The sequence below is a fragment of the Artemia franciscana genome, chromosome 18 (genome assembly GCF_032884065.1).
Source record: "Artemia franciscana chromosome 18, ASM3288406v1, whole genome shotgun sequence".
In the NCBI taxonomy this organism is placed as follows: domain Eukaryota; kingdom Metazoa; phylum Arthropoda; class Branchiopoda; order Anostraca; family Artemiidae; genus Artemia; species Artemia franciscana.
The window spans coordinates 33,625,778-33,640,458 of NC_088880.1; the positions used below are offsets into that span (position 1 = coordinate 33,625,778).

The 14,681-nt window shown below is 34.7% G+C and overlaps 1 protein-coding gene across 5 annotated transcripts in view; it reads left to right on the top strand.

The window, feature by feature from the left end:
* LOC136038898 (diacylglycerol lipase-alpha-like) overlaps positions 1-14,131 on the top strand; it is a 127,528-nt gene extending 113,397 nt beyond the window's left edge. For 3 of the 5 annotated variants that reach the window (XM_065722375.1, XM_065722373.1, XM_065722374.1), the window contains one exon: positions 13,279-14,131. In XM_065722375.1, the coding sequence (XP_065578447.1) occupies positions 13,279-14,055 (777 nt within the window). In that variant the 3' untranslated portion in view covers positions 14,056-14,131. Of the gene's footprint in view, positions 1-1,534; positions 1,590-13,278 lie in introns of all 5 variants that reach the window. The other 2 variants (XM_065722376.1, XM_065722378.1) reach the window with 1 other exon arrangement.
* Positions 14,132-14,681: the final 550 nt, after the last annotated feature.

The following is a 14,681-nucleotide window of genomic DNA, read 5'->3' on the forward strand; positions in this document are numbered from 1 at the left end:
TGATATGGTGAATGGTGTGATTTTTCTTGAAATCACTTGATTTTGGGGGGTGGGGGGGTCCTTCTTTTTTGAAAAACCAGGAGACTTTCTCAGCCTCGTACCTTTCGATAGGGTAACATAAAACATCATTATTTTTATATGTTTCGAATCAAAGTAAAAGGCGGATTCTTTTTATTTTTTAACTATTATCCCTTCTTTTAGAAGGTTAACTATTATCGACCTGAGTCACTCTTTACCTAGAGTTTGGTACCAGGTATTATTTGATAAGCCTGTTGCATCTTGCATAAAATTATATACAGGGATGTTTAAGAACGCATCTGCCAATATAAAGGCTTATCAGACATTCTGTAGGCGGGGAAGGCTAGATGCTTTAAAGATCGTGGTTTAATGCCCAATAATCCTCAAAATGCTTATCAAATTAAAAATATTTTTCTAAAATTTTAGCTGTTGTCCAGGGTTTTAATTCTTAAACAGAAAAACTGAAAAAATAGGGCACTACAAATCGATTTACAATTCTTGATGCATATAATTAAATAGCAAAAAAAAGTTGTTTTTTGGGGCTGTTCAGCCTGGGCGGGATTTAAAAAAAGATCAAAGATTAAATGCAAGAAAAAGTCTTTCAAATGTAAGAAAGCAGCAAAATTAAAAGCAAAATTAAATTAAAAGAAAGCAGCAAAATTACAGAAAAAATACCGAGCACTAAAACACAAGGCATGGAAACATACTTAAATTTGTAGAAAATTTTGTATTTATTTTCTGATCGTCATTGATGTAAGGGGGGAAGTGGTAAGGGAAATTATACTTTTATTCCCTGGGGAATGGGACAAAATTTTTTTTCCTAAAATCCTAACAAAAGAGTATATTCTATGTTTTTTGTGCCTTTCCTCCTTGGCAATTTCCTCTTCTTGTAGACTCCTTGGCAATTTCTTCTATTTAAGGTGAATGAAACCTGTGTTTCCCATTTTACAGTTTTTATACTATTTTGTGGTTCAATAATTTGACAAGTAAACCAAAACAGAAGATTAAGTAGCTATTTTTAGTTGAATGACAAATGGCTCTTAATTATACTTCTCCAATTTGATTTTGGTAGTATCTGGTGCTTGAATTGCGCAATAAAACTCCTAATGCTCTTTTATAGTTGGAACTCGTGGAGCTCACTATTGAGCCACTCGGAATACAAATTAATTAAGTCTACGGTTTGTTAAACTGGGTTTTAAAATCCATTTAGCCTTTAGTTATGCACTTCAATAGGAATATTACCAAAAACACATACCAATATTGAAGTCAACCAAAAATAGTTATTTTGTAATTTTTTGTAACCTTCCCCCTTCAAAAAATAATCCCCTTCCCGAATAAAATTTCTAGGTACAGCCTTGCCTCAAGTATAATAAAACAGTTTAATACATCAAACGGTAGAAATGTTGAAAAGCTCTGTTGTTTCGTGCTTTTTTCGTGTTAAAAGTTTATTTTTCTTTTTGCATGTTTTCGTTTTTCGCTTTTCATTTTATTTTATTTTCTTTTCTGTTCACCATAGGTTGCTTTGTTACACGAGAAGCATGTGGATGTAAATAGCATGCATCAGAAATAAGGTATGATTTAATTTTATTTTACGACTTTTGATTTATACACGAATTAGAATAGGATTTATGAATGTACTTTGCTTTTTTTGTCTTACAATTTTTAAATGTACTCAGAATTCCTTTCAAGTGTCATATTTTTATTTCAAATCGCGGAGGAAATGAGACATTTACAAATTTTATGCACTGTATAGGTGTGATTGCATTAAATAAGCCACTTTTTTTTTTTACCAAATGGAAGAAAAATCTGGAAAATAGCGGATCAAAATGTGAAACACTATCGAGGAAATAACAGCAAAGAGTAATTTCAGTTACAAACAAACTTGTGGTACTTAAAAGTAATATTTTCTTAAGCAGCTCTATGACAAAAATCATGAACACAGCAAAGACTTTTTCTGTTTCTACATGACCTATTTAAGAATTAAATTAAAAAAAAACTAGTTTTTTTTAACTGAAAGTAAGGAGTGACATTAAAACTTAAAACGAACAGAAATTACTCCGTGTATGAAAGGGGCTGTTCCCTCCTCAACGCCCCGCTCTTTACGCTAAAGTTTGACTCTTTCTCTTAACTCTACTTTTTAAAACAGTAGAAACTTTAGCGTAAAGAGCAGGGCGTTGAGAAGGGAACAGCCCCTTTCATACACGGAGTAATTTCTGTCCGTTTTAAGTTTTAATGTCGCTCCTTAGTTTCAGTTAAAAAAAAACTAGTTTTTTTATTTAATTTCTGAACGTTTTTGAATTAATGCATGTTGGATTTTGGCTCTCCGCACATAAATTATTAAAATGAAATTTGTATATTAATTTTTTTTTTTTTTAGCTAAACGGCTTTCTCTTAGTTTTGATCAGGCGATTTTGAGAAATAAGGGGTGGGGAAGGAGGCCTAGTTGCCCTCCAATTTTTCGGTTACTTAAAAAGGCAACTAGAACTTCCAATTTTTAACGAACGTTTTTATTAGTAAAAAATATACGTAACTTAAGAATTAACTTACGTAATAAACCTCCATAATCTTATATTTTTATTAAGTATATGAGGGGGTTTGTCCCCTCGTTAATACCTCGCTCTTTACGCTAAACCTTAAGTTTTGTCCCAATTCTTTAAGAATGACCCCTGAATCAGAAAGGCCGTAGAATAAATAGTTGAAATTACTAAAGATACTTAAGCGTAAAGAGCGAGGTATTTAGGAGGAGAAGAACCCCTCATATGCGTAATAACCTCTTTTCGTTTTAGGCTTTAATGCTACTCCTTACTTTCAATTGAAAAAACTGTTTCATGTTTATTTTTTCATTGTTTTTTTTATAGTAATGCTAGAAAATCCTGCCCCCTTTTTATTGAATTTCTCTTCTCTTACGACATATTCCTCCAAGGAAAGATCATACCACATAGCCCTGTTCCCCTCAACCCCCCCCCCCCCCCAAACCAAAAATTAATCCCCCTGAAAATGTCTGTACACTTCCCAATAACCATTACTGTATGTAAACACTGGTCAAAGTTTGTAACTTGCAGCCCTTCCCCCGGGGACTGTGGGGGAGTAAGTCATCCCCAAAGACACAGTTACCATGGTTTTTGACTATGTTGAACAAAACGGCTATATCAAAATTTTGATCCGTTGACTTTGGGTAAAAATTGAGCGTGGGAGGGGGCCTAGGTGCCGTCCAATTTTTTGGTCACTTAAAAAGGGCACTAGAACTGTTCATTTCAGTTAGAATGAGCCCTCTTGTGACATTCTAAGACCACTTGGTCGATACGATGACCCCTGGAAAAACAAAACAAAAAAAAAACAAACAAATAAACTGTCCCGTGATCAGTCTTCTGGCAAAAAATACGAAATTCCACATTTTTGTAATTTTTTGCAATAGGGTTCTCTGATACGCTGAATAAAACGGTGTAATTTTTGCTAAGATTCTATGACTTTTAGTGGGTGTTTCCCCCTATTTTCCAAAATAAGGCAAATTTTCTCAGGCTCGTAACTTTTGATAAAAAAGAGTAAATTTGATGAAACTAATATATTTAAAATCAGCATGAAAATCCGATTCTTTTGATGTATCTTTTAGTATCAAAATTCCGTTTTTTAGAGTTTCGTTTACTATTGAGCCGGTCGCTCTTTACTACAGTTCGTTACCACGAACTGTTTGAAAGGGATATAAACTCAAAAATCAACACTTCATAGTTGAAAACTACTGTGAAAATTTAGAAATTGATTCGGTTTCCTAAGATTTTTTTTCTATTCCATTATTTAAAGGTATCCCGCTTATTAGAGCTGTTGTTTCCTTTATCTTCTCTATATTGTCACTTCTTTCATGATTACTTTGACACAGGATCTCTTACGCCTAGATATGCAAAGGGCAGCACGAGTGGGTCGTCAGCTTAGCCTGTCCTGCGCTTGTAGCCAAATCTCCCTGTATGAAGATCTCGCTAACTTTGTCTCCTTCTCAAGGACTCGTCCCAGGGTCAAATATTTTCCATTATTAGTTATTATTTACTTCAAATGGAATGTTGTTGCACCGCAGGAGAAGAAAGAAACTGTTTTTAAAAGATACTGTGTCATTTTTTTTTTTAGCAGCTTGAAATTTCATTAAGCTGAACCAATCAAGTAGAATTTAACTTCCGTTCATTCTACTAGCTTAAAATCCTTTAGGTTTAATACAGGTGAACCTCTTAGGTTTTAAAATGTGAGATTATTTGTCCCTGGTTAGGTTCAATCCTGCTTTCTAGGGCTATAATGTGAGAAAGGTTGAGATGGCTGGGGCAGGTTCTGCGGATGAAGGATGACAGATTTCTGATCCTTTTTGACCAGCCGTCCTGGGCTAAACGGAAAGGAAGTCTTCCACGGTTGGAGTGGGAGAAAGTCGTAAAGAAAGATTTAAAGGAAATAGGGACTTCCTGGGAAAAGTCCCATTGCATAGAAGTTCCATTGCATAGATTAGGACGGAGGAGGAGCGTGCGTAGCTGTGTTAGCCACAGATAGCCTGGTGCTTCGGTGAGTTGTTAGTGTAGTAAAAGTGGTAGTTTCTCTCTAAGATGAGTCCTCCTTTCTGATATACGCTCAAATTATGTGATTGGCTTATAAAAATACGTCACGCATGTAAACCAATAAAATTGAAGCCCACTTTTTTTACAGAATAATAAGAAACTACTGTCCTAAAAAGTAGAGTTGAGAGAAAGAGTCAAACTTTAGCGTAAAGAGCGGGGCGTTGAGGAGGGAACAGCCCCTTTCATATACGTATTAATGTCTGTTCGTTTTAAGTTTTAATATCGCTCCTTACTTTCAGTTACAAAAAACTTGTTTTTTTTATTTAGTCAAACAGTTTGTGGTAACAAACTGTAGTAAGGAGCAACCCGGCTCAATAGTAACCAAAACTCTAAAAAATGGAATTTTAAAAAAAAAGCCAATAGTTACATCAAAAGAATCGCATTTTAATGCTGATTTTAAATATATAAGTTTCATCAAGATTAGTCTTACCCGTCAAAAGTTACGAGCCTGAGAAGATTTGCCTCATTTTAGAAAATAGGGGGAAATACCCCCTAAAAGTCATACGATCTTAACAAAAATCACACCATCAGATTCAATGTATCAGAGAACCTTACTGTAGAAGTTTCAAGCCCCTATCTACAAAAATTTAGCATTTAGCATTTTTTGCCAGAAGACAAATCACGGATGCGTGTTTATTTGTTTTTTATTTGTTTTTTTTTTTGTTTTTTTTTTTTACCCAGGGGTGATCGTATGGACTCAGTGGTCCTAGAATGCCGCAAAAGGGCTCATTCTAATGGAAAATAAAAGTTCTAGTGCCCTTTTTAAGTGACCAAAAAATTGGAGGGCATCTAGGCCCCCTCCCACGCTTATTTTTTCCCCAAAGTTACCGGATAAAAATTCTGAGATAGCCATTTTATTCACCATAGTCGAATAAACTAATGACTATGTCTTTGGGGACGACTTAGTCTCCCGCAGTCGCCGTGGGAGGGGCTGCAAGTTACAAACTTTGACCTGTGTTTACATATAGTAATGGTTACTGGGAAGTGTACAGACGTTTTAAGGGGGATTTTTTTGGTTTGGGGGAGAGTTGAAAGGGGGTTACGTGGGAGGATCTTTCAATGGAGGAACGTTTTATTGGGGAAGAGACTTTCAATGGAGGGGGCATAGGATTTTCTAGCATTATTTAAAAAAAAAACAATGAAAAAATAAATATGAAAAGTTTTTTCTACTGAAAGTGAGGATCAGCATTAAAACTTAAAACGAACAGAAATTATTACGCATGTGAGGGGTTTACCTCCTCGTAATACCTCGCTCTTTACGCTAAAGTATTTTTAGTAATTTCAACTATTTGTTCTACGGCCTTTGTGATTCAGGGGTCATTCTTAAGGAATTGGGACAAAATTTAAGCTTTAGTGTAAAGAGCGAGGTATCGACGAGAGGTGAGCCCCCTCATATACGCAATAAAAACATACGAATATATAAGTTCGCTACGTAAGTTAATTCGTAAGTTAGGTATATTTTTTACTTATGAAAACGTTCGTAAAAAATCAAAAGTTATAGTTGCCTTTTTAAGTAATCAAAAACTTGGAGGGAAACTAGGCCTCCTCTCTCGCTCCTTTTTTTTTCAAAATCTTCCGATTAAAACTATGAAAAAGCCATTCAGCCCCCCAAAAAAATTAATATGCAAATTTCGTTTTAATTATTTATGCGTGTAAAGCCAAGATAAAAAAAAATGCATTAATTAAAAACGTCCAGAAATTAAACAAAAAAACAAATTTTTTTAAATGAAAGTAAGGAGCGACATTAAAACTTAAAACGAACAAAAATTTCTTCGTATATGAAAGGGGCTGCTTCCTCATAAACGTCCCGCTCTTTACACTAAAGTTTTTTACTGTTTTAAAAAGTAGAGTTGAGAGAAAGAGCCAAACTTTAGCGTAAAGAGCGGGAGGTTGATTATTATGCTGCTCATTATGCTGCTCATTATGCATTATGCTGATATGCACCAAACATACCAACGATAAAGTGTGACTTTTTGCTTTATTATTTAACAATGACTCTTGAAAAACAAGAGACCTTTAGTTAGTTTATAAACTTTTTGGTAAATGTTTACTTTCGTTCCAAGTGCTCTAAAGTGCGCATTACTGCATATAGCAAGATTCTGATGATCGCATATTGTTTCTTTGTCATTATTAAAGAAGCGCATTCATTTCTGGTTGACCTTCCTCCTCCATGGGGCAAACTAAAAATGTGTAAAGTGGGCTTGCTTACAGGTAACATTACCTATACAGCGGATCGCATTAGTCCATGAGCCCCGCGGGCAGCGGGGCGATGTCTGTATTCTATATTTATTTAATAAACCTCCTTTGAGGTTTTTTTTAGTAGTTCATGGACTAATACGCTTCGATCTTTAGGTAATGTTATCTGTAAGCAAGCCCACTTAACGCACTTTTATACTCGTTGGAGGGGGATTTTAGAAAGCTTAAAAATCCAGTCCAGTTCAAATCCAAAAAGTCCAGTTCAAATATCTGGGAAGTATCATTGAAAGCACCGGATCAGCAGTGAAAGTAGTACTCACTAGAATAAGACAGGGAAATTGCGCTTTAAATAAATTAAATAAAAAAGAAACAAGTTTTTTAACGGGAAATAAGGAGCGACATTAAAACTTAAAACGAACAGAAATTAATTCGTATATGAAAGGCCTGCTTCCTCATCAACACCCCGCTCTTTACGCTAAAGTTTGACTCTTCCTCTTAATTCTAATTTTTAGAACAGTAAAAACTTGTTCCCCCAGTTCCCCCCATTATATCCCCCTCTTCTCAACCCCCCCCCAACCAAAAATCCTCCTGAAAACGCCTGTTTCCCAATAACCATTACTATATGTAAGCACTAGTCAAAGTTTGTAACTTGTTGCCCCTCCCACGGGGACTGTGGGGGAGTAAGTCGTCCCCAAAGACGTAGTTATAAGGTTTTTCGACTACGCTGATAAAATGGCCATCTCAGAATTTTGATCCGTTGACTTTGGGAAAATAATTAGCGCGGGAGGGGGCATAGGTGCCCTCCAATTTTTCGGTCACTTAAAAAGGGCACTAGAACTTTTCATTTCCGTTAGAATGAGCCCTCTCGCAACATTCTAGGACAACTGGGTCGATACGATCACCCCTGAAAAAAAAAACAACAAATAAACAGGCATCCGTGATCTGCCTTCTGGCGAAAAATATATAATTCCACATTTTTGTAGATAGGAGCTTGAAACTTCTAGAGTAGAGTTCTCTGATACGCTGGATCTGATGGTGTGATTTTCGTTAAGATTCTATGACTTTTAGGGGGTATTTTCCCCTATTTTCTAAAATAATGCAAATTTTCTCAGGCTCGTTACTTTTGATGTGTAAGACTAAACTTGATGAAACTTATATATCTAAAATCAGCATTAAAATGTGATTATTTTGATGTAGTTATTGGTTTCAAAATTCCATTTTTTAGAGTTTTGATTACTATTGAGCCGGGTCGCTCCTTACTACAGTTCGTTACCACGAACTGTTTGACTATGCCAAATACGGAAATCTCAGAAATTTCTCTGCGCCTGAAGCAACACCTTTTTAACAGCAATGCTATGCCTGTACTACTCTACGCAGAAGAAACATGGCACCTGAATCAAGAACAAGAGAGAAGAGTCCTGACTTTTAGAAACTCGTGTCTTTATAGAATATTCAACATCTACTGTTTAAATAAGATGACAAACCAGTCCATCTGTGAAATGACACAACAACCTCTAATAACCGACATCATTAGAGTCGGAAAATGGAGATATTTAGGCCGCATCCTACGTATGGGTGACCATAGATTCCCAAAAGCCACTTGACACTGGCAACCACTAGGAACTCATAGCCAGGGAAGACCCAGAAACACACTGTACCGGACCTACCAAAGGGATCTACAAAACCTACACATCTCCATTCTACCACAATGGGAGGACATCGCTGCTTCATCAAACATAAGGGAAGTTTGCTCCTCCTTGATACCCTGGGTGCCTTAGAAGACGCAGGTGGAACTAAAGCAAGGTATACCTAAATACGGGATTGCATAGCATCTCAATGTGATAATATCCGAACCCCAGTGCTTTAAGGACTTCAGTTTTGCAACTGCACCTTAAATCAGGATTATATTATTCCATTTTACATTTTTTATATTTTGATTTTTAATATCCGAAACCCCAGTGCTTTAAGGACTTCAGTTTTGCAACTGCACCTTAAATCAGGTTTATATTATTCCATTTTACTTTTTTATATTTTGATTTTTAATATCCGAAACCCAGTGCTTTAAGAACTTCAGTTTTGCAACTGCACCTTAAATCAGGGTTATATTATTCTATTTTACATTTTTTATATTTTGATTTTTAATATCCGAAACCCCAGTGCTTTAAGGACTTCAGTTTTGCAGCTGCACCTTAAATCAGGATTATTTTATTCCATTTCATATTTTTTATATTTTGATTTTCTTACTTTACCTTAAAAAAAATTAATGAGTTTTTTGCTCGTTCTTTAAGCTTTGTAAATCTAGGAACTATTCACCTATAAATGAATTCCCTGGAAACGCCTCTTCAGGCCAAAGTTCTCGATTTACGATACAAAATGGTGGAAATCAGAATTTTTCTGCGGCGTGGTTACCTTTGTTACTTTGAAATTGTACTGGAACTTTTAATTGACATTGGAATGAATGAAAAAAAAACAACGACAACACAACAAATAAACGCGAATCTGTTACAATTTTTTTAAGAAAAAAACTGATCAATTTCATATTTAGTATGGCCTTATAGGAACTTGAAACCTTCGCAATCGGGTTCCTGGATATACCAAGAGTGATGGTGCAATTTTCATCAAGAGTGCATTCCAATTCGAGGTATTTTCCTCCTTTTTCAAAAATTCTGGAAATTTTCTTAGGCTCCTAACTTTTTCGGGTAATTTGAAATTTTACATATTTAGAATGAATTTTCTGGATTTATTAATGTTGTCGAAATTTCTATTCATAAAGTTTTGAATACTGGTATCAAAGCTTGATCTTGATTTTTTCCAAGCATTCAAAATGAACTAAGTTTATACTCATGAAACCTGTTATACCCAGTTCATAGCCATTAAACTCATTATACCCATTAAAAGCTATTATATTTGCTTTTTTTAGGTTAACAGAATTAAAAGCAGGGTGGACATACCAAAAAAGAATGGGGATCTTAATGAAAATCACACCACCGAATTCAGTATACTAGAAAACCCTTTTATGCTATCTTGACGATTTATTATATCTAACCAATGGCCGTAGAATATCAGAACAAGGCTTATTCTAGTGGACATTGCTGCTCTTAGCGTCATTTATCGATAGCAAAAGAGTTCGCTCTGAAGCACAGCGGTGTTTTTTGTGCTATTTTGTGGTGCAAAACAAACAATTGGGCCTGAAGAGTGGGCAAATATTGTTGAACGGTAAATGTGAGATTTAGGCCTATTCATGCATACATGGAAAATGAATGGTTAACACACTCAATCATTCTTAAGATTTATCTGACTGACTTGATTCATTAGAGACTAAACAAGATTACCAAAAAAACAATGTGTAAAAAAACATTTTTAGACCCAGATTTTCAAACTCTTGGAGAGAAGTCTTTTGACTAAAATGAAAAGAGTAGAGAATAGAATTACATCCCACTTACTTTAATTCTGGTGAATATTTTCGGACTAAGCGGATTTACGGCACCCAACTTATCGCAGGAATATTAAAGTGTAAAATTAAAAATTATATTCATGTGCTCACCTGCACAAAAGAGGGAGGGATAGTTGTCTTCCTTAAACCACCTTTTGTTCGAAGAAATCCATTTGAAGAAATATTTTTTCTCAAAATGGATTCGTTTATGTTTCAGACAAGAAATAATTTCGTTCTATAACAAGACAAATAATAAATAGTATAATAAATAGTATAAATAGTATAAATAATAAATCTATAACAAGACAATAACAAATAATTTCGTTCTATAATAATGACTCTAAGCAGGTAAAGTTGTTTAATTTTTAGCGAAAATTAAAAGTTTTAATTTAGTTTTAAAGCATACAAAACCTTGCATATTTTCAAGAAAAGGGGAAAGACAAACCCCAAAAAAGATGTGCAATCCTCATTAAATCTTTATAATATAATTCAGCACGTCCAAGAACTCAAAATATACTATCTAAAATTTGACCTTAGCTTGGCAATTCGGGATCCAGAGATCGAATCATGCTGCAGCAATGCACTGCAGGGCCGACGCAGGGACCTTAGTAGTCAAGAAGTGTCGTTAATCTGATACAATACAATACTATCTAAAAAAAATATGAAATTTCAATTTCTCCTACTTTTTTTAGATTAATTTTTCATTTCAGGGATAATCTTGTCAAGCTAGTGGTTGTAGATTATAGATCCACTGTACAATCTGTAACCATTTCTATAATCTGTATTCAACTCTATGTAATTTACTCTACAAATCTATAATCTACACTATAATCTATAACCTACTCTATGATCTCTAATTTGTTCTATAATCTATAACTTTCTTTATAATCTACTGGTGTTACATTCAAGGACATCATTCAAATAATATTTAGTAATTTGAGCCTTTTCTAAAAAGCGAAAGAGACCATGCCACAGCAAAGTGCCGATTTGAAAGTGCCATCTGTAAATTTTGGTGTAACATTGTTTCCAAGAAAAGATTCATTTTGGTGCATATGCTTTTCGAAATAGAATATATCTTTCTTAAATACAAGGGAGGCAGTAGCCTCTATCAACCCTGTTTCTTGTGTTGTATTTCAAACCAATTTATCACAGAACTTTGAAATTTTAAAACTAACAAGGATAAACAATTCCATAATAATACGGAGCTGTCACAGCCTTGCCACTTATATTGAACTCCTATGTCTCATATAGCTCTCCAAATGAAATAAGATAAAAGGTCAAATCCCCCCTTTGAATTTATCTGAAGAGTCTTTAATGAAAAATTTGAAACCTAAGCCGACAATGTACATTTAGATGATGTAAGTACCCGTCCCCTCTACTGGATAAACATACCACAATAATAATCTAATTTTTATTGACTGAATATATATTCAGAGACGAATGTGCCACCGTTGTAATTAAATCTGGAAGGCTATTTAAATACCCTATTGGTAGCTCTAAACAATCAGCTATCCCAAAAGTTTCGCTAGATAACGTTTGAAACTATTTGGGCCAATATGGTTGTCCTGTAGTACAAAATTTGCCGGCTTTTTCACTGCTTTAAAAGGTCTCTAGAACCTGTATTTTGTTCCGCATGACCTCTCTCCCCCCTTTAATAGTCTACGATCCCTACTGAGTTTATTTTCGAAAAAACAAATAAACACATGTGTGACCAGTCATTTCTTGAAAGAAATTTTACACTTTTGTAGATTGCAGTTTGAAACTGTTACAGTGTTGTGATATATTTTGATAATAACTTTTTTCTAGATAACGCTAGAATTTTGCTAGATAATGTTTTGGCCCCATTTGGGCCATCATTGTTGTCTTGTGGCATATAATTGGCTGATATTTTCACGGTTTAATAAGATCTCTAAAACTTGTATTTTGTTTCGCATGAGCCCCCCCCCCCTAGTCTATGATCCATACCAAGTGTTTTTTTAAAAATAAAAAATAAAAGTAACAAACAATAATAATAATTAAATGCATGTGTGACCACCTATCCCTGGAAAGAAATTTTATGCTTCTGTGGATAGCAGTTTGAAACCCCCTTTTCCAGTGTTGTTAGACATTTTGATATTTAAGGTGTAATTTTTCATCGAGATTGCATTTCAAATGGGTCATATCCTTTTTTTTGACCATTTTTTGCTAATAACGTCTGATTAATTCAGATAAATATAATTAAAATAAGTTAATGATACTGTGGTATTCGGAATCATCGTAAAGAATTTTACTTGGGTGTTCATGCAAATTTATGATCTATAGTTTTGCAAACCTCTAATTTATATTTTGCATTACTATAATTATAATTGCTATAAATTAAATAGCTATAATTTATCATTTTGAAACTATAGTTTATGCAAACTTCTGCTTTCTTTGATATTCATTTCTATTGATAGGGGTCACTCGTAGTTTATAGTTTGTTACCCTAGTTCTTGTACTATGTCTTTCATGCTACTACCATGTGTGTGTATTTATCCAGTGCTCTTCCATTACTATCAAACAATTTGCGATATGGGAAGACGAAAAAAATTCTTATTTGCAAGTCGATGAAGAATAATCCACCCCTGAAGCCTGATTAAAATCTCTACACCCAGTCTTGGTGCCTTCTTAGGAATTGAAAAAGTTAGACGCCGATAAACCTCAACCATCGCCCAAAAGCCATAGTAATGACAGTCCACATACTTAACGCTTTTCTCCAAACAAATGTGTAAAGAAAATATGAAAACAGAGACATGATGTGATATGAATAATCAGTAATAAGATAAACTATGAAAATGTAATTGTAAACTTGAAACAGATACTACAAGAAATTGTTATTTACTAGAAGATAAAATAGAGTTATCAATTTTAGTGGTATAGTGAATATCCCACTTTTGAGTCAGCTTAACTAAAAGCGGTCACAAAACCCAGTTTCTGTATTTACTATTCTTTCACGCATAATCATCGTCTAGTATATACTTTTCTCTTGCGGTGATTTATATGATGATTTTCCATATTTTGCAGGTTTTAAAAGACATGGGACCAGCTAAGCCTCACAGAACCTTGAGTCATATTAGCCCGATGATCCGTGACCTTGAAACTAAGCATCTTCTAAGCTCTCCACTGATCATGACTCCACCCAGATTGGTCTACAGAGAAACTAGTTTTACATCCCTTGATCCATATGTCTATGCAGCCACTTTGTCAAGCGCCAGCTCAAAAAGCAGCCACTCAAGAACATTGACTGCAAATAACTTACCATATGGGATTGGGATTGAATATTTAAGCTGTCTCGAAGAGGAGATTGTTGAAGAAATGAAAAAGCGGCAAGCCAACACCGAAGCCTGTTCCATTTTCCCACCAAAAGCATTCATGTTTAAAGAGTGGTCGTTTGCTCCTTGTGCCTCTCCTGAATCAGCTTCAGAGGTGTCCAGCCTCCGCTCGTACAAACACAAACGATCATATTCTGATCAGTCAAAAGCAATCCGAAATCCGTGTAGTCAGAAGCTCCTCACAATGAATGAACTTAGTGACAGTGAGTTTGAAGAGCCTTTTGAAGCTGATGGGCCAATAAAGTATATAGATACCTCAAACGGAGGGAGTGGTGCTGCCTATGACTCGCCTTTAATACCGGTGCTGAAAAATTTACCTGTGAAAAAAATTCCCAGTTTATCTCCTCACTTAAGTGCAATACGCAAAGAGGTTTTAGATTTGTATTCGAAAGCTGCCAAAAGTGTTCGTTCTTCTAGTCAGTCAAGCTCTTCCAGCTCGAGGAGTGAAAAGTCCCCGGTGTACTTGTGATTTTGTATTTTTGTTTTTATTGTAATTTTATGTTCATGACCAGTTTCAATTTTGATATAAAAATATTTAAAACTTATTTTGATGCCTCTAACATCCCTGTTACGATTCATTCATGTTTTTTGTCTATTTTATTTCAACATACTTTTTAAGACTCTTAAATAGATTAACTTTATAAAAATTTATAATTGGGGCCTTAGGAAGACCTAATTTAGAGAAGGGACAAGCTTTTTTCGGATGAAAGAGGAATGCATTTTCAGTCTTCTTTTGGTTTTGCCCAATTTTCTGTGCTTTAGCTAATTTATTTACTTTTCTAATAATTTGCACAGAAAAAAAAACCAAAATTCAATTAAAGCCAGAGTCATTTTAGAAAAACAAGTTTGTCCCTCTCCTGACTCAGAATATCAAATTTTTTTCTATATCTGGAATTTCCCATGCTAGTTTGCAATTTCAAGTAATCTATGATGCATCTTCATTTACTCTTTTTGAAGAATATGGGCCTTATAAAATATCCCTCAATCCAGAAAAAAAAGTCAAATGAAAACAACAGAAAAATGAGCAACAATTACTGTTCAAAGCTGATTCAGCAATAGCAACTGTTATTTTTACCGGCTTTATTAGTAAAAGTT